The sequence below is a fragment of the Chrysochloris asiatica genome, unplaced genomic scaffold (assembly GCF_000296735.1).
Source record: "Chrysochloris asiatica unplaced genomic scaffold, ChrAsi1.0 scaffold00218, whole genome shotgun sequence".
Taxonomy (NCBI): domain Eukaryota; kingdom Metazoa; phylum Chordata; class Mammalia; order Afrosoricida; family Chrysochloridae; genus Chrysochloris; species Chrysochloris asiatica.
In genome coordinates, this window is record NW_006408736.1 from 187,856 (window position 1) to 208,979 (window position 21,124).

A 21,124-nucleotide genomic window follows, 5' to 3' on the forward strand; every position below is an offset into this window, starting at 1 on the left:
AGATGGATTGGCAAAGTGGCAGCATCAATGGGCTCAAGCATGGCAACAATTGTGAGGTTGGCCCAGGATTGGGCAGTGTTTTGTTCTGTTGTGCATAAGGTCACTATGAGTCGGTACCAACTCAATGGCACCTAACAACAACAAGTGCATATCTTACAGCACCATCAAGGACTGTGTGGATCTTAACAAAATTTGGATGAAATTGTTAAGAATGGAAATTCCTGAACACTTAATTGTGCTTGTGTATAATCCACACATAGACAAAGAGACAGCCCTTTGAGTAAAACAAGGTGATATGGAATGGTTTAAATCCAGTGTGTCGGGGTTGTATCCTTTCACCATGCTTATTCAATCTGTATTCTTTCAAATAATCCAAGAAACTGGGTTACTCACTAAACAGTCTGTGATATGCAGATGACACAACCTTGCTTGCTGAAAGCCAAGAGGATTTGAAGCAGTTGGTAATGGTCATCAAAGAATACTACCTGCATTATGGATTACTACTCTAAAGCAGAGGTCAGCTCAGAAAGTTATGGCAGCCATTTATTTGGGCTTCAAAAAGGCCATTTTGTTTGATTGTCTCAAAAGACTTAGGATAATCATGGGGCTTATTAGGAAGAGTTTTTAAAAAACAGAAAATTGTATTAGTGACAAAAAGGCCAGAAATATTGCACCAAGGGATTTTATTCTAAATCATCAATGTATCTGCTTATTCTTCAAGGGCAACAAGGTTTGTCCTATGAGAATTTCATTGGAATATTTACCACCATCTACCTTACAGTTCTGCTGTTCCTCCTTCAGACTTCATTTTGATCCCAAACTCAAAGAACATTTAAAAGGTGCATAGTTTGGGTCCCTCCAGGATATCAAGACTTCCATTTCTACATGGTGTAAATTAAAGAGCACAAAATTCTTAAGGGAAATGATTCTATTGTTATTAATTGCCATTGAGTTGATTCCAACTCATAGTGATCCAACATAAGGTTTCCAAAGAGTAGCTGGTGGGTTTGAATCACCATTCTTGCAGCTACCGATCTAGTGGTTATTCTACAGCATCACACCAGGAAGAGAAATAAAGTTTCCACACTTCTATATATTCCATCAGTAAAGGTTTCTATGATTTTGTAACAAATACTTTTTACTTACCTTCATGTATGGTGTTGTTAAGTGCAGTCAGGTAGGTTCCCATGCATAGCAAACCTGTATAGGGTTCCAAGGAGCAGCTGGTGTGTTTGAACCACTGACCTTGCAGTTCAAGATAACCTTGAGGTCTAGTGCTTATTCTACAGTGCCACACCAGGACTCTCATATATATTTTTAAAAAGTTTAAAATTTTGTATGAAAAGGTAATGGAATTTTTCAATGAATTTTTTGAAGCCCCCTTGTGTGTGTGTGTCACTATTTTTTATAGAAATCCAACTTTTTGTTGAAAATCAAGTTGATTTTCATTTCCAGAATACAAATGATTTGTTTGATGTTATATTGGTTTTTATACACTATCAAAAGATGTTCCCGATTATATTTTCTGGAGTATTGTAAAATAATAAAATTAAATCCAGATATAGGTTATTGTTAAAGTTTGTACATTTTTCCTATTCAAAACATTCTCAGTCCTGATATATAAATGAGATGCTTAATATTTATTTTTTCTCACTTTTTAAATTCATCTGTTATATGTTTTTATTATAATTTTCAATAACTTTTCACTGAAAGCAACTAACGTGTACTAACATGTAAAACAAAGTAAACACTAAACAATTTGGAAAGTCTAGTAAGTGCATAAGTTATATTGTTAAATGTCATTGAGTCGATCTGACTTATAGCGACCCTGTATAATGTTTCCAAAGTCCTAATTTTAAGTCCTCTTCACTTTCCGCAAGCAAGGTTGTATCAAACCTTAATAGACATTAGAATTTTCTGAAGGTCTTGTTAAAACACAGATTGTTGTCCCTACCCCAGCGTTTCTGTGGTGTGGACCTAAAAGTTGCATTTCTAAAAGGTCCCAGGTGATATTTCAGAACCACTTCTTTACTCTATAGTTACCCCATTGGATAGACTTAGACTAAAGCTGCCAGAAATTCTTTGTTTTACCATCTAAGTATGAAAGAACCTGAATAGATAAATTACACAATTATTTAACAAACCTTGCATAAAATAGTTTGAATTTAGGTTACAGAAAGTTTATTGTTATGAATTAGCAAAAATGATTAACACTTATTCCCATCCCACCATCCATATAAGTACACTTCTCCCCAAACTGCAGGCAGTTTTCTTCCACCAAACAAGCCAGGAATTATACAGAACTTTCTATAATACAGTGTAGAAAAAAAAAGAAATAAAATCAAAACAAAAAACTTGGACATGAATGTTAATCCATTAATTTAGCTCAATGCCCTAAAGAAAACCAATGCAAAATGTAATCTAACAACAGAGACAAATTCAAATTAGTCCTGTATTATACTTTGTGTGGAGTGGGAATGTTTTAGCATTATTGTCACAGCTACATACGCCTTAGGGAGCATAATTAACTTGTGCCAAAGGTGCAGAGTTTCATTGGTACATCATTTCACATTGGTAGAAGCACAGCCAGGCACCAAACACTTGTTTTCTCATGTCTAATATTCAGATTGCAGTGAATAAATTTGTTCATTAGAAGTCTGTGGATGTTTTCAATATTCTTAATAAATCTTCCTGCTAAATTATTTTTCCCATTGAAAAACTATATTGGTATCTAAGTTATTTGTAAGCAAGTCTTTAACAGAATAGACATATTTCATAGGAAGTTTTCTTTTCTGAAATGTCATTGCCAATATAGTTTGGTGCCTTGAAGGGCCCAGCAATACTTTTATTTTTGTCCATTTTTAACCTGCTGTTGTTCAGTGCTGTCATGAGTCCATTCTGACCCACACCAACTTTGTACAGTGGTTCCAAGGAGCGATTGGTGAATTTGAACCACATACCTTGAGATTCAAACTGACCTGGCAGTCGAATACATCGCCACACATAGGTTTTGAACCTGTATATCTTTTCATTACAGTCCTGGTATGGTGCTGCAGGTTAATGCACTGGACTGCAAGATCGGTGGTTCAAGCTCATCAGCCACTCTTTGGAAACCCTATACAAGGTCACTGTGTGTCAGAACTGACTCAACGGCACTTAACAACAACAAACCTTAAATCATACTTTGTTTAATCAGTTATCCTTTCAGAAAGAACCTGTAGCTTTTGCTAATTTCCAAGTAGACCCTTGTTGAAAATTGCGTTGTCAAACAAGTAGTCTTTGTGGTAATCCATTTATAAAACTGATATATCTTAAAATCTCCTCAAATATGCAGGCAGTTTACATGGGCTATTTTACCTGTCTTCGCCAAACTACAGTTCATTTGAGCCTAAAAGAGGCCTGAATAATTTTATTTTTCCAGGTAGAATTAGAGTCCTGCATTTCCAACTCCAGTGTGGTGTCACTTGCTCTACATTAGAGGGTGGAGCAGCGTATTCTGCAATTGTCACAGAGCATCATGCTTCAGTACATGGGAAAATGAATTTCAGCGACATAATTGCTCAAAACTGGAAAAATGAGGCAGTCTCAATGTTTAACTCTCTCTTTTCTCTTTTTTGTTTCTGTCTAGCCGAGGAACAGCAGCAACTGCTACACAGCAACCAGGCTGAGAGTCACACAGCTGTTGGCAACAGGATAGCCACTCAGCAGCAACAGCAAGATTGTGGTGATGCAGGTCATAGATTATAATTACCACCGTCTCTAACTCAGTCGTTGTCAATGTTTTCCATTACAACTTCTCAACAAGACATCTCTTGATTATTGAACACATTAACATGATTCTCAAGTCCTTTATTTTGGTGTGGAATAAAAGGAGCACTTATAACTGTAGAGGATCTGTGTGTTCATACCAAGTGAAAACTAAAATGCTGAGATACTAGGTAGCAAAGAAATTATACCTTTCCAAAGACCTGGTGTGGTACTTTAGGATAACTTCAAGGTCTGAAGTTCAAACCCACCAGCCACTCCTGGAATACCACCTGGGTCACTATGAGTTAGAACCAACTTGACGGCACTTAATAACAACAACAACAACAAAATAGGATCAAACTTAATGATGTCTAAAGTATACATTTATGGAGGAATCTTGGCATGCAAGAAATGACTTGTTCATATTAAGGGAACTAATAAAGTTCATTTTTATGTCTTTGTTTGAGACAATTAAGGTAGTATTGAACGTTGAATGGGGGAAAGAGTTTTGATTGGAAACATACGAGGCATTTGTGATCCAAAATTGATGTCACATATTTTCTCATCTTTCTAATAATTTTTTTTTCACTTATGTTGTTGCTGTTGTTGTTAAGTGCCATCAAGTCAGTGCCAAATCATAGAGACCCTAAGCACAACAGAATGGAACACTGCCCTATCCTGGGGCAACCAAACAATCATTGCTACCTTTGAACCCATTGATGCTGCCACTGTGCTAATCCATTTTGTTGGGGGTCTTCTTCTTTTTCTCTGACCCTCCACCTTACCAAACATGATATTCTTCTCCAGTGACTGGTCCCTCCTGACAGTATGTCCAAAGGATGAGAGACAAAGTCTGGTCATCCTGGCTTCCAAAGACACTCTGACTGCACTTCTTCCAACACAGATCTATTTGTTCTTTTGTCATTCCATGGTACTTTCAATATTCTCCTCCAACACCTTAACTCAAATGCATCAGTTTTTCTATGATCTTCCTTATTCACTATCCAACTTCCTCATACGTGTGAGGTTATTGAAAGTATCATGACGTGGGACAGGCACACCTTAGTCCTTCAACTGACATCTTGGATCTTCAACACTTTAAAGAAGTCTTGTGCAATAGATTTGCCAATACAATATGTTGTTTGATTTCTTGACTGCTGTTCCATGAGTGTTGATGATTGATTCAAGAAAAATGAAGTCTTTGATTTCAATCTTTGCTCCATTTATATGGATGTTGCTTACTGGTCCAGTGGTGAGGATTTTTGTTTTCTTTACATTGAGATGCAACCAATACTAAAGGCTGTGGTCTTTGACCTTCATCAGCAAGTATTTTAAGCCTCTTCCCTTTCAGCAAGCAATGTTGTATCATTTGCATATTGCAGGTTGCTAATGAGTCTTCCTCCAATCCTGATGCCATGTTTTTCTTCATATAACCCAGTTTCTCGGATTATTTGTTCAGCATAGAGATTGACTAAGTATGGTAATAGAATACATCCCTGGCATACACTTTTCCTAATATTGAATAATGCAGTGTTCCCTTATTTTATTTGAACAATTGCCTCTTGGTCTATGTACAGAGTCCTCATGAGCACTGTTAAATGTTCCATAATAATTTTCATTTATATTCTGCTCAGTTTTAGTTTTTAGGAACATAAGCTTGGCTACTATTAAACATACTATTTTACTGCATTTGGTATGTTGTTGTTGTCAGGTGCCATTGAGTAGGGACCGATTCATAGTGACCCCATGCACAGCAGAACGAAACAATGTCCGATCCTGGGCCAACCTCACTACCACTGCCAAACTTGATACCATCAATGATGCCACCTGGCTAATCCATCTTGTTGGGGGTCTTCCTCTTTTTCTCTGACCCTCCATCTTACCCAGAATGACATCCTTCTCCAGTGACCATTCTCTCCAGACAATATGTCCAAAGTATGAGAAACAAAGCTTAGCCATCCTGGCCTCCAAGAAGCACTCTGGCTGCACTTCTTCCAAAACAGATCTATTGGTTCTTTTGGCAGTCCATGGCACTTTTAGTATTCTCCTCCAACACCACAATTCAAAGGCATCAATTCTTCTATGATCTTCCTTATTCATTGGCCAGCTTTCATATCCATATGAGGCCATTGAAAATACCATGGCTTGGGTCAGGTGCACCTTAGTCCTCAAGCTGACATCTCTGCTCTTCAACACTTTAAAAAGTTCCTGTGCAGCAGATTTGCCCAATGCAATAGGTCATCTGATCTCTTGACTGCTGCTTCCGCGAGTGTTGATAGTTAATCCAAGAAGAATGAAGTCCTTGACAACTTCAATCTTTTCTCTATTGATAAGAATGTTGTTTATTGGTCCAGTGGTGAGGATTTTTGTTTTCTTGACATTAAGATGCAACCCATACTGAAGGCTGTGCTCTTTGGTCTTCATCAGTAAATGCCTCAAGTATAGCTTTTGTCATAAAAAACATAAGGCAATTGAATTGAAAAATGTGTCCTAAGGAGATTGCTTTAAGCATGCAGCTACTATAAGGCAATTGCTGTTGTTGTTGTGTTTTCAGGCGCCATTGAGTCAATACCAACTCACAGGACCTTATGCACAGCAGAATAAAACATTGTGCCTACCTTCCAATCCTTGCTCCATTTGAGCCCATTGCTGCTGCCATTGTGCCAACTCATCTCCTTGGGGGTCTTCCTCTTTTTTGCTGACCCTCCACTTTACCAACCATGATTTTCTTCTTCAGGCACTTCTCCCTCCTCATAATATATTCAAAGTGTGAGAGACAAAGTCTGGCCATGCTGGCTTCTAAGGAATATTCTGGCTGTAATTCATCCAAATCAGAACTCTTTGCTCTTTTAAGGATCCATGGTCCTTTAATTATTCTCCTTCAACACTATAACTCAAATGAACCAATTCTTCTTTGGTCTTCTTCATTCATTGTTCAACTTTCACATGCATAAGAGGTTATTGAAAATACCATGGCTTCAGTGTTGCGTACCATAGGCCTCAAACTGGTATCTTTATCTTGAACACTTTAAAAACGTCTTGTGCAGAAGATTTGCCTAATGCAATACATCATTTGATTTCTTAATTGCTGCTTCCATCTGTGTTGATGTTGATCCTAGTGAAATGAAGTCTTTGACAACTTCAGTCTTTAGTATTTTGACATGAAAAAATTCAAACTAAATTCTAAATTTGAATTACTCATCAAGAATTCTTCAATAAATATATATATGAAACTATAAACATCAATTTTTTGGTTTGTTGTGAGCTGCCGAGTAGGTTCCAACTCAAAACAACCCTGTAGAGAATTTCTGAGAATAGCTGGTTGGTTTGAACTGCCAACCTTGAGGTTACCAGTCCAGAGCTGTGCATATTTAAGTCTAGAATATTAGATTTAGATGCCCAACAACAACAACAAAAATGAGCCATTAGCTTTGTAACTTCAAGCACGTTACCCAAGTTGATTTTTTGTTTTGTTTTTTATCTCAGTTTCATTATCTGTTATGAGAGTGTTGCAGGGGGGGGGGGAATTCAGCCCTTTAACTGAGATTAAAGGATTTATTCAGAAGAAATAAAAGTGTTTTTAAATGCAGGAAAACATCAGCACACGTAAGTGTGAACTGATGACTCTAAATAAAGAACTTCTAACAGAAACAGATACACACCACAGAGCAAAAAAATTATAATACAGCAGCTTTGATTGTTTAGTATTTGGTTGCGGTCCGAAAGAAGATGGATTATGGTCAGCAAATGAGCTGAGAATGAAAGAGGATGGATTATGGTCAGTGAATGAGTACAGAAACTTATAGGGATTGATTTCAGGGACTAATAACAGGGGTTTTTAATCATAGTTGCACATCCTTCAGAAGGGATAATACGAATGATATGAGCGGCTTTCACCAGTTGTCTCAGGAATTTACAATAGCCATTTGGAATTTATGATGAACATTTGAAATTTGTGATAACCACTTGGAATTTTTAATAGTCATCTCCATTTTGACATAACAATTTGGAGTCCTGGTATAACACTGTAGGATAAGCACTGGACTGCTCACCATAAGGTCAGCAGTTCAAATTCACCTGCTACTCCTCAGAAATCATATACAGAGTCACAATGAGCCAGAACCAGCGCCACAGCATTTTACAATAACACAGTAATTGTGTACCAGGGTCTTGTTTCCCAGACCTTGTTCAAACAAAAATTCTTGAACTTTTCTGGAAAACTTTAGATAAAACTGGCTCTAAGACCCTTTCAAAGCAGTTTTCATTGTTATAGCTTTGTCATAAATATATATTTATTAGGCCCACATTATACAAAACGAAACTATATGAAGATTTCCTTCCATAGTATATTTGTTTCACATCTTAGTCTTACCATCAAAAGCATCCTTTAGTTCCCTGGGCTTCTAGCACTTAAGGAGCAGTAAAACAAAATCTAAGATGATTGTTCAATGCAGTCCAGAGCGTATAGCCATATAGCCCTGAACATATCTGATCTCGAAAAGTCCTGGACAGACGTGTAAAAAGACCAGTTTAATTCAGCAGAAGCTAAATTTGATGAAGTCATTTAGTCTTGGTCAAAAGGCTTCATGAATTTCTCCTTCAGAAGAGTGCAATGATAATACTTTTAAGAGTTTTTGTTGTCCAGTGTGTTATTTTTAAAGAATGTGAAAATGCAATATATTATAACACATTATAAGAATTTCTATCCATAAATATTCTAATACCAAAGTTCCATTTGCTAAGTGACTATAGTCTATATTCTCAAATATGTGAGTACAAGCATGGTCTACAAGCCATCATAAAATTACAATGCTTTCAAAATATATTTTTATAATAATTCAAACGTTCTTTCTACATGTAGCAGTGATACAAAAAGTAACAGAGCAGATCAACAACCAGGCGATGAAACTGAGTCTCTTGCAGACGAAGACTGACAATATTTCTTTGGCTGTGAATGATGTCAGAAGCACGTACTCCTCTCTGGAAGGGAAAATCAATGAAAATAAAGGCAAGGAATTTCAATCTTTTCTAAAAGGTAAAAACAAAATAAATGATTCATTTTATAAAGGCAAAGAGCAAATAATTCATTTATCTTTTCTCACATTACTTTGGGATCTTCCCTTTAAGTCAGCTGGAATGGAAGCCTAAGCCATTTATTTTTTAATGCCATATTTAAAAATCACTCAGTTTCTTAACTATTTGGATATATTTAAATATGTTATACTGTATAGCCAAACTTTTGAATATTGTGTCTGGTATAATGATATGACATATCTAGGTATAGTCTGACTTACAATTATTTACAGTCAATAGGAGCCCATACCTACTTCCATTGTTATCCTGTTCAAGAATGGTAATGACGTTGTTAAGTGCCATGGAGTCCATTCTGACCATAACGACCCTGTTAGGGGTTGAAATACCAAGCGTAAGATTCTCTCAATATAGAGATGCCTTTGTTGGTGTTAAGTGCCATTGAGTCCTTTGTGACTCACAGAGCACAGAAGGAGCCACTAGCAAGTTTGAACCACTGACTTTGTGGTTCAAACTGATCTTGAGGTCTAGTGCTTTACCCCAAAGCACCACACCAGGCCTCCCCAGGAATTATGTAAATCAAAACTTCAAGTCTAAGAAATAATAATTTCTTTGTAAATGTGAATGGGCATTGCCTGACATTTATGCTCTTAATAACAGCACAAATTTATTACCTCAAATGTCTGTTGGTCTCACCAGGCTAAAATTAAGATGTTTACATTCCTTTCTGAAGGCACTGGAATAGAATCTTTTTAATGTTAATTCAAGGTATTGAAATAATTCATTGTCTTGTAGATAAAGGATCTAGATGCCTGTTTTCTTGCTGGCTCTAAACTGGATTTCCTTTTCAACTTTCATAGTTCACCCCAGGAATCCTGGTGTGGCACTCTGGGTTAAGGAGTCAGACTGCAAAGCCATATGAACTGCAAGGTCAGCAGTTCAAGGTCACCAGCTGCTTCTCAGAAACCCTATACAGGGTCGCTAAAGGAGCTCTGGTAGCGTAGTGGTTATGAATTGGGCTGCGAACCACAAGGTCAGCAGTTCGAAACTACCAGCTGCTCCGTGGGAGAAAGATGAGGCGTTCTGCTCCCGTAAAGATTAACAGTCTCGGAAACCCTGTGCAGGGTCGCTATGAGTTGGTACCAACTCCACAGCACATGACAACAACAACATGGGTCAGAACTGACTGGATGGCACTTATCTAAAACAACATCTTTGACTTGTGCCTTCTTCCTCCATCTTCAAATTGAACTGCAGTTACTGATACTCACGACACTTCTCTGATCCATTCTTCCTTTTTTGTCTCTTCTTCGGGAATGATGTAATTAAATTGGGCCTAAGGAGATAATCTAGGATATCATCATCTCAAAATCCTTTATCTAATCACAGGTTCAACGTACCTATTTCCATGTAAGGTAATACAGAACATATTTGTTGTTGCTCAAGGTTGTTGAGCCATTCTGACTCATAGCAACTTAGAGGGTTTTCGAGCAGCAGCTGGTGGGTTTGAACTGCCCACCTTGTAGTTCACGGTGCAGAGCAGATGCTTCAGTGCCACACCAGGAGTCTTTTAGCTACTGATAGAAGGATTTTGTTCTAGGTATATGGTATGTCTCTATAGTCAACACTTAGCAAATGGCAAACATGAGAGAGGAACACATTTCTTGAAGTGAGAACATGAGAAAGAAGTCAAATGGCAACAGTATATAATTGACTATAAACTGACTAAATCACATTAATGCAATTTATTTAGTAAGATTCCATGACCCCAGAGAATTAAGCCTCTCAACAGTTTTTTTGTGAATCTACTAATAAAAATTCTGGTACTGATGCAGAAAAATCACATCCTCACAGCAACAATAAAATTCCCTCCTCAATTAGAAGCATTGATTGTGTGCTAAACACAATCATTAATTATAAGAACCCAAGGGCTTGTAGTTAATGAATGTTATAAGCAGCTATAAAAACTAAACCCATTCCCAAGGTGCTATGCTTGCCTAACAAAGCCACAGTCTTCTCTCTTGCTTAATCTGAATCAAAGGTTAAAAACACTAAGAGAAAATCTACGTGTAGACATACACACTCTTCACAATCAATTACTCCAATTCCTTATTAAGCATCTAAATGTTATTGAAAAATAGACATTCACAATCATGGAAGGGACTTACCAAGATACATTAAATATAAATATATGTAAGTTACCAATGGATTCCTGGTGTGGCACTGTGGGTTATTGGCAAGACTGCAAAGTCGGTTTCAATCACAAGGTTGGCAGTTAAAGCTCACCAGTTGTTCCTCAGAAATCCTATGCAGGGTCACTGTGGGCCAGAACTGACTCAGCATCATTTAACAAGTCACCAAATACAGCATTATGCTTTTAAAAAAGGAGAAGTTCAAGATTCAAAAAAAATCACAATCATATTGTGACACACAGCAACTCTGTATAGTATTTGCTGTATAGAGGAGTGGCTGGTGGGTTTGAACTGCTGACCCTGTGTTTAGCAATCCAGTGCTTATTTTAAATTAGCCTTACTGCTCAGATATGAACATAATATATTCTGGTAACAAATTATAGAAATTTTTCCTTACCAAGAAACAAGTTTTAACTAATCATCTGTTTCTTCTCAGACACTGCTGCGATTTTTCCCCATTTGATTTACAGTTGAAGTTTTAGAACCTGAGAGCAGCTGAAAGAGCTTCTATTTCTTGTTTTGTTTTAACATATTGTCCTAACCATTTTACTTTTTTCCTAATTACATTGATTCTGTATTGAATTTTATTTACAGTATTATCACCTACTACCATTCTTATTCTGATTTCTGTCATACAATATTTATTTGATGAAGTTAAATACGTATTGTCAGTGACTACAATTAACTAAGCTAATTAGGTTTAACCATGAAAAACTCTTTAAAAAAAAACAAAAAAAAACTTATAATAAAGTTGTGTATTCCAAAAAGTCCTGAATCTAAGCTTTAATGATTTTATTTCATTTTATCAAGCTGTTGTTATGATGAGAATTAAGATGAAGTGTCATGAAAATTAGCTGACTAAATGATTCTGTAGAAAGTAATAAAAATAATTTCACTATTGACTAGCACCTTAGTTTCAGTGAAGTTAATATATTCTATTTTTAAGACTAAATATTTACATTGCAAAATTTTATTTCTTGCGTGGCATACAGAATATACTCAATAAATATTGAGTAAAATGGGGAAGGTTAAATGTGAAGCAAAACTTGGAAAATAAAGAAACTTTAAAGCCTTTTTGGTATGATATTGGACACTAAAGGTAGATTATTTTGGTGTAATTTCTCTCAATTGTGGACTAAACTCACCAGCCACTTCAGAAAACCTATATAGGGTCACTGTGAATCAGAACAGACTCAATGGCAATTAACAACAACAACAATCTTTTCTAATTAATTTAGCTTTTTCTTAATGCTTTATTATTGTGTGTTTTTAATTGTTATGCACATGTTTTTATGAGTTTTCTTCCCCACTTACACACAGCTTGAGCATTACTTGCTGACATTTTTCAAACTTTTAATTTCCATTTCCATTAAGTTTAGAAATAATAAAATTTTTCTTTTTTTATTTATTCAGAAACTTTGATTTCAGGATCTAAGATTTCCAGGGAAATGTCTGTCCATGTGAACACCTGTACTCATTTATGGCATTATTTGCCTATCAGATTAATTAATATTAAGATGTGCAACACATCATTCTATTTTATTTAAATACTTTAACATAATGCAGAATTTTTATACCAGGAGGCTTCAGAAAGCTTGTGGAAAAACACAATTAAAGATGGAATTTTCCTCAAAACTTTTTGAAGTCCTCTCATATAGCTTCCTCATTCATGTTGAATACTTTAAAAATTTTCTCACACAAAAAATTTTAAAACCCTGATAGAACCTTTATCTCTTTCTACCAATAATGATCTTCCTTGAGTAGGTTACAATGTTGTTAAGTGCTACCCAATTGGTCCGGACTCATAGCAACCTTATAGAGCATTTCCAAGGAACAGCTGGTGAGTGAACCACCGACCTAGAGGTTAGCAGTCAAGTCTTTATCCTATCCAGGACTCCAGGTTACATAGGATCCATCGTTTATGTGGCAATATTTGACAAATAAATCAAAGTTTATTTGACAGTATTGTGCAGATTGTTCTGTTTATAACATATTGTATTGTTGTTGTTGTTGTTGTTAAGTGCCGTCGAGTCGGTTCCGACCCATAGCGACCCTGTACAGGGTTTCCGAGGGTGTAAATCCTTACGGGAGTAGAAAGCCTCATCTTTCTCCCGCGGAGCAGCTGGTAGTTTCGAACCGCTGACCTTAAGGTTCGCAACCCGATTCGTAACCACTACACTACCAGAGCTCCTTGTATTATGTTGTCAATATTTTACACTATAGTCATTAGATGTATTTTGAACTTGAATGGGCATACCTTTCATCGGAGTACTAGTGTGGCACTGTAGGATACGCACTAATCTGATAAACAACAAAATCGATAGTTCAAACCCACCAGCTACTCTTCAGAAACACTGTACAGGGTCTCTTTGAGTTGGAACCAACTGCATGGCACTCAACAACAACCTTTCATTTATGTGTGCTTCATAATTAGATATACATGAATATAATTTGAACATAAGTATTACTTTTTCTTGTTTTCTGTGAAACATTAAAAAAATATATTTAAGCATTCATTTTCTATTAGTAGTAAGTAGTTCTAAATGGAACAGGATATTTTTTCTCTTTTTATTTTATTTAGTTGTTGTTAGAGTATACACATGTACACAGCAAAACTTACATCAATTTAATAGTTTCTGCATAGTTAACTCATTAACATTGATTGCATGCTTCAAGGTGTGCAACCATTTTCAGTCACCATTTCTGAGTTATCCTTTCTCAGGTAACATCAACTCACTGGCCCAAAGTCAATTTGGTGCCAGATCCCCACTGCCATCAATTTAATTCTGACACAGAGCAACCCATAAGACATAGTAGATAGAACTGCTCCAAAGGGTTTCTGAGAATAAATCTTTGTAGGACCAGACAACCTCATCTTTCTCCCACAGAGCAGATGGTGAGTATGAACCACTGACTTTGTGGTTAGCAGTCCAGTACTTAGCTCACGGTGCCACCAGTACTCCTTGATCCCATATGTTGTTGTTGTTAAGTGCCTTCAAGTCAGTTCTGACCCATAGTGACCCTGTATAGGGTTTCTGAGGAACAGCTGGTGAGCTCGAACTTCCAATTTTGCAGATCAAATGAACTTTGCAGTCCAGTACATTAACCCACAGCGCCACACCAGGAGTACCATATAGATAGTTTTAAAAAGAGCGTAATGCTCAAGGCAGACATTTTTTAATACTTAAGCTAAGCTATAGTTTATTTGCTTTATTTCAGTTTTAAAGTTATCACAGTCCTTGCTAAGACTAGGCCATATTTTCTAATATTACAGATGCTAGTATGTACTTCATTAGTGGCAAATTTCCTCTTCTTTTCCTTATTCTTGTTAATGTTATATTTGATAATCAAGGCATATCTTGAGCTTATGCTTTCACTGAAGTTGATTTAAGTTTTGTGATCCCCAAATCTCTCATTCGAGTCCTGGTATGGCACTGTAGGATAAACATGGGACTGTTAACTAAAAGATGGGTGGTTCAAACCCACTAGCCTGTCCTTGGAAACCCTATACAAGGCCGCTATGAGTCAGAATCGACTCAACAACACTTAACAACAACAAACCTCTCATTATTATTTTATTGTTCTTTTGTTCTTATTCACTCTTGATTCTTATGACTATTACTTTATATTGATTAAGATTTGGGAATTTTATTAAATTTCTTCTCTGCAGTTAATTTATTAAGTTTTTAAAGTTCAAAGCACAATTTCTGAAACCTAATTATTAGAAAGCTAATAATCAAGTCATGAATTAACATCAGGAGTCCTAGTGTGGTGCTGTGGGTTAGTGCACTGGACTGCAAAATCAGTTTGAACTGCAAGCTCGGAAGTTCACGCTCACCAGTTGCTCTTTGTAAACCCTATACAGGGACGCTATAGGTTGGAACCGATTCGACGACACTTAACAACAACATTATTCACTAAGGCAGAAAACCCCGAACCATTTATGTTCTTACAAGACAAAGACTAGACTTAGAATTATTGTGCTCTGTAGGAATAGCACAAGGTTGGCAGTTCAAACCCATCAGCAGCTTCTTGGGAACTCTATACAGGGTCGCTATGAGTTGGAACCCACTCTAAAGCACATAGCAATAACGTGTCTATGACTGAAGTCAATAGCTTCTAAATGTCTTCTACTTAGTTTTATAAAACTTAGTTTTATAATTCTAGTATGTTTTACACTGAAACTGTCTTTTCCTCTCAGATTTTTCAACTACAGGGATGATAGCCTTTTATCAATTATATTTTTTAAATGTCACATGTAAATGTAGTTGAGAAATATTTTCATTATTACATATTCTTAGAATTTAATCTAAAAATGTCCATTCCCTTAGAAATATTTAGTGTTTTACACAATTAAAATGAAGTACCATTTACTCTTGCTTATTATTTCTTTCTCTAGGTCTAAAATCCAAAAGCATTAATGATCTAGTAAAAGGAATAGTAAGAGAACAATTTAAAATTTTTCAAAATGACATGCAAGAGACCGTAGCCCAGCTCTTCAAGACCGTATCAAGTCTATCCCAGGACCTTGAAAACACCAAGCAACTAATTCGACAAGTTAATGAATCTGTGGTTTTAATAGCAGTCCAAGAAAAGTTCACTTCAATCCAAGAAAATAAACCCACTTTGACGGATATCCTGGATCTAAAGAATCGTATTGCGAATGTAAGACAAGAAGTGACTTTTATATGTGAGAAGCCCATTAAAGAACTTGAAGCAAAGCAGACTCATTTGGAAGGCATTCTAGAACAAGAACACTCCAGGAGCATTCTGTATCATGAAATGCTCAACAAGAGTCATTCTAAAATGACGCAAGTACATGAGCAGCTTTTCTCAGCAGAACAAGTGTCAGATCAGAAGACTGTTCCAGCTGCTAAATCAGTTAGCAATAATGTCTCTGAGTACTTGTCTACTCTGCATGACAACATAAAGAAGCAGGGATTGATGATACTGCAAATGTTTGATGATTTACACATCCAAGACAGCAAGATAAACAATCTTACCTTCACTTTGGAGCTGGAGAAAGCATCTGTCATAGGTGAATGTGAAGACATGTTCTCCAAGTGCAGAAATGATTTTAAGCTTCAAATTAAGGGCACAGAAGAAAATTTACATGTTTTAAACCAAACATTGGCTGAGGTACTTTTTCCAATGGACACCAAGATGGATCAAATGAGTGAGCAACTAAAAGATTTGACTTATGATATGGAGATTCTTCAACCCATGCTTGAGCAGGGAGCATCACTGAAACAGACAACGACATATGAACAACCAAAAGAAATAGTAGCAACAAAGAAAAAAGTGGATAATCTGACTACTGCAGTCAACAGTCTAAATTTTCTTATCAAAGAACTTACAAAAAGACACAATTCACTGAGAAGTGAAGTACAGAGTCGTGGCAATAGTTTAGAAAAACGTATCAATGAATATGCCCTAGAAATGGAAGATGGCCTCAATAAGACAATGACCATTGTAAATAATGCCATTGATTTTATTCGAGATAACTATGTACTCAAAAAGACTTTAAGTAATATAAACTATAACCCCCAAGTTCATCATGAATGTACCCAAAAGATGGAAACGATTTTGGCTTTTATTCCTCAATTCCAACATTTGAATGAGTCTATTGGTATTCTGATCAATGACAATCAGAGATATAACTTTGTTTTACAAGTTGCCAAGGCCCTTGCAAATATAACTAAAGATGAGAAACTAAATCAGGCAAACTTTCACAAGATTTATCAAATGTTAAATGAAACCACTTCCAAAATGATGCAATACAGGCAAAATATGAGTCATTTGGAAGAAAAAATGCTTTCTGTCACCAATATTTCCAGAAACTATGAAACTCGTTTGCAAGGCATTGAGCTTAAAGTGACCCAGACCCTAATACCTTATTATATTTCATTGAAAAAAGGCAGTATGGTTACAAATGGAAGAGATCAGGATCTTCAACTTCAGGTATTAAGTTCCAGATTTAAGGCACTGGAAGCTAAATCCATCCATCATTCAATTAGCTTCTCTTTGCTTAACAAAACTCTCCATGAAACTGTATTGATGTGTCATAATGCTTCTGCAAGGATATCTGAAGTGAATGCTACCATACCTGAGAGGGTAAAGTCTTCTCTGCCAGATATTCAGCATCTGCAGAAAGGTCTGACAGAATTTGTGGAATCAATCATTGAAATCAAAACTCAAGCTGCCCTATCTAATTTAACTTGGTATATAGATCGTTCACTGTCTGAAAGTCTTGCAAATGTTCTCAAGTCTCAGAAGCAAGTAAAAACACTGCTGAAGAAACCTAATACACTTAAAAAACCAACACTGAATCTTACCACTGTTCTGATCGGCCGGACTCAAAGAAATACAGACAAGGCTATGTATCCTGGTAAGCTACTATCATTAAAATATATTTTAGTCTTTCTTTATTTAATGGTATTTGAGGAGCTCTGGTAGCGTAGTGGTTACGAAACGGGCTGCGAACCTCAAGGTCAGCAGTTCGAAACTACTAGCTGTTCCGCGGGAGAAAGATGAGGCTTTCTACTCCCATAAAGATTTACAGCCTCAGAAACCCTGTACAGGGTCACTATGCGTCAGAAACAACTTGACAGCACTTAACAACAACAAGTAGGTCTGCAGAGTTGTTGCTGTTAGATGCTGTCCAGTCAGATTCAACTCAGAGCGACCCTGTGCACAGCAAAACAAAACACTGTCCAGTCCTACATATCTTCACAATCATTGTGAACCTTGAGTCCATTGCTGCTGCCACTGTACCAATCCATCTCGTTGGGGGTCTTCCTGGTTTTTGCTGATCTTCCACTTTACCAAGCATGATATCCTTCTCCAGGGACTGATCCCTCCTGTTAACATTCTGAAGTTAGCAAGACCATATCATGTAAAAGATGTTTACTTGAATGTGGGTAGGTAGTTAAATTATGCAAGGATCACACTCATATAATTAGTATCTAGTTGAATTCTACAGAAATTAGCAATACAAAACAAGTATGCCTGGTACAAATATTTGTCTACATGTAGTTTAACTTTTTCTGACAAGACTAGCAAAAAACATTCAAATGTTTCCCTGTTGATCATTTTCTTTGAATATTTAATTAAAGAACTATTTGACAATAGGCTTCTAGAAGAATAAGACTGAATTGTGTCTTATTCATTTGGTATTACCTGGCACAATGTCTGGTATGCAGTAGGGATACTGTACATTAGCTGTTGGATGACTGAATGCATAAGTGGGCAGGGAATTGATTTGTACAGATCACAAAAGACCGTGAATGCTGAGACCAAGGAGTTATGTTAAGAATTTTTAAAGAGTAGTAAGTCTTTGATAGGACTTCTTGTGTGGCACTGTAGAATAAGCACCAGACTACAAGGTCAGTTTGAACTGCAAGATCAGTGGTTCAGACTCACTATCTGCTCCTAAGAAATGCTATGCACAGTCACTTGAGACAGCACTGACTCCAATGCACTTAACAACAATAACAATGTCTTTGAAGTCTCTGGTGACAGCAATGGTTAAATGCTTGCTTGATTTCTAATGAGAAAGCTGACTAAATTAACCCAGAGATGTCTCAGACGACAGTCCTGGTGATCTGCTTCTGGAAGGTCATAACCTTGAAAACTTTCTGGAAAACAGATTTTGCATATGTGGATTCGGAACTAAATTGACAAGAACTTTTTTTTTTTTTTTTAATTCTTTGAGAATTTGGAGCAAAACTTTGGTTATGATAAGAATTGTGACTCAGAAGAAAAAATCTAGCAGCAGTATGTAGCATGCCCATTTGCAGAGACTGAAATTAAGGGTGTCACTATTTGAATATTGCTAAGAGCATTAAGAGCCAGAACTAGATAGTTGTTGTTAAGTGCCGTCAAATCAATTCCAACCCATAGTGACCCTGTATAGGGTGTCCAAGGAGCAGCTGGTGAGCTTGAACCACTGACCTTGCAGTTCAAATGACGTGTAGCCTTACGCATTAGTGCCACACCAGGACTCCCAGAACTAGATGGTGGTGCTTATGTGCAGTGGAGTCAAACACACCACTTGGTGGGAGAAACATGAGGTTGTCTACTCCTATAAAGATTTGCAGCATTGGAAATTTTATACAGTGTCACTATGTCAGTACAATTGTTTTTCGTTTGTTTTTTGAAGTTCTCAAGTATTATAACCAGTAAAGATAGTTTGTAGACTCTATCACTGTCCTGGTGTGGCACTGTGGGTTAATGGGTCAGACTGCAAAGCCCTTTGAACTGCAAGGTTGGCGGTTCAAGCTCACCAGCTCCTCCTTGGAAACCCTTAAAGGGTCGCTGTGGGTCGGAATTGACTTGATGGCACTTTACAACAACAACATCACTATAAAAACAAGCACGAACTGTATAAAGCCTGAATGCATTGCCCAGAAAGTAACTGAAGTTTTAAAGTTAGGAATTGAGAAGCTAGCAGCACCATAACACACATTGTAAATATCAGCAGAGAAACACATCTATGTGGTACATAAAAAATACTTCTTACCCTCTCAGTAAGAAAGGAGTGTTTTGGTATATAAGCAGTATTGGACAAGCTGTTCACAGGGGGAATACCTTCTGATTCCATAAAAGTCAGTGCTCTTTCTATACGATCCTGTTACTAAATGATGTGTCCAGTTAAATGAATTTTGTATTTTATTGCTTTTTAGTTACAAAAAGGTCACAATTATCCTAATATAATATGACTTCTCATATTTCATCTCTGAATATTTTGATAATATTGAAAATCACAGGATAATAGAAAGATGAATAGTGTCTCTAGGCTATTTAAATCAATCTATTTATGACTCTCTCCAAATTAATTATTCATAATTCTCATCTAGAAATACTAATCTTAATCCTGTGGTAACTTTGAAGACTTTGGACATCTGGTGGGGTCTGAAAACGTTTGTGGAAAATTTTGTTATCTTCTAATTACACTTCTTTCATGAATTTTTTAAGTTCTCCTTCACACATACCTGTTTCCCAGAGAAACTTAGTATAATACAAAATGCTCTTATAATAAGCATCTTAAGAAAATAAGTAATGAGTTGTGCCTTTCCCATATAATTTCAATTATTGGTCTTTGAATGGACTATAGGTTTCAATTAAATTATGTATCATCATATTATATATTATATACGTAAGACAAATTATGTTTGTTTCTTAAGTCAGAATATACCTGAAGTTAGCATAAATTTAAACAGCTTCAAAATTAATTGAAGTTAAAAAAAAACCCAAAACATTTAACAAAAGAGCTTACAAATTTTCACAATATTAGTAATGAATACTATGAATTTATAAAAGTCATATAGAGACACTTATAAGTGGACTGATTCAGTCTCAGTCTTAATGAGCTAATAATAGGAATTATCTCAGTTATGAATCTCTGTTTTCTAATGTTGCTATGATCAAATTGTTTCTCAATTTCTTTGTTTAAGTAGAAATTTTTCTAGGCCTATCTGCTAAAATTGGGAGTCCTGGTGTGGTGCTGTGGGTTAATGTGCTGTTATTGTGGGTTAATGTCCAAGCAGTTCCAGCTTACCAGCCTTTCCTTGGAAGCCCTATACAGGGTTGCTATGAGTGGGAACTGACTCAATGGCACTTAAAAACAACAACCTATGAAAATTAATAATTAATTGTTGTTGTTGTTAAGTGCCTTCAAGCCGGTTCTAACTCATAGTGAAACTTTGTAGGGTTTCCAAGGAGCAGCTGATGGGTTTTGAACTGATAATCTGATAAGAAGTCCAATGCTTATCCTACAAGGTTATACCAGGAGTCCATAATTAATTAGTAGTTCTCTATTTTACATCAGTAGAGAAAGCAATATTGATATCAGAATAATGAATATAAAGTGATCTAATTTCACGTTCAGAGTATATATTCATTTTAGGGAAGACCAGCTACATAATTTCGGGGCCTTCTGAGGGAACTCCTCAGGTTGCATGCCCTTTAAACTGGTCCTGCTTCTACGGTGTATAAAACCAAGGTATCCACTGGACAGCTGAGCAAGTGAGGGCTATGCATGGTGATAAAACCATTGGACTCAGGCCAAGTTTTCCTGGAAGATTAAACCAATTACAAATTAAAATTTAAATACGCTGTTCTATTCCAGGGATTAGACGCATTGACACACTGGC

At 36.4% G+C, this 21,124-nt stretch overlaps 1 protein-coding gene across 1 annotated transcript in view; it reads left to right on the plus strand.

The window, feature by feature from the left end:
• The window catches only part of MMRN1 (multimerin 1), an 84,269-nt gene that overhangs the window by 55,425 nt on the left and 7,720 nt on the right, over positions 1 to 21,124 (plus strand). Inside the window, exons 4-6 of the mRNA XM_006872973.1 lie at positions 3,629 to 3,733; positions 8,609 to 8,782; positions 15,370 to 17,358. Coding sequence (XP_006873035.1) covers positions 3,629 to 3,733; positions 8,609 to 8,782; positions 15,370 to 17,358 — 2,268 coding nt within the window. The remainder of the gene's footprint in view (positions 1 to 3,628; positions 3,734 to 8,608; positions 8,783 to 15,369; positions 17,359 to 21,124) is intronic.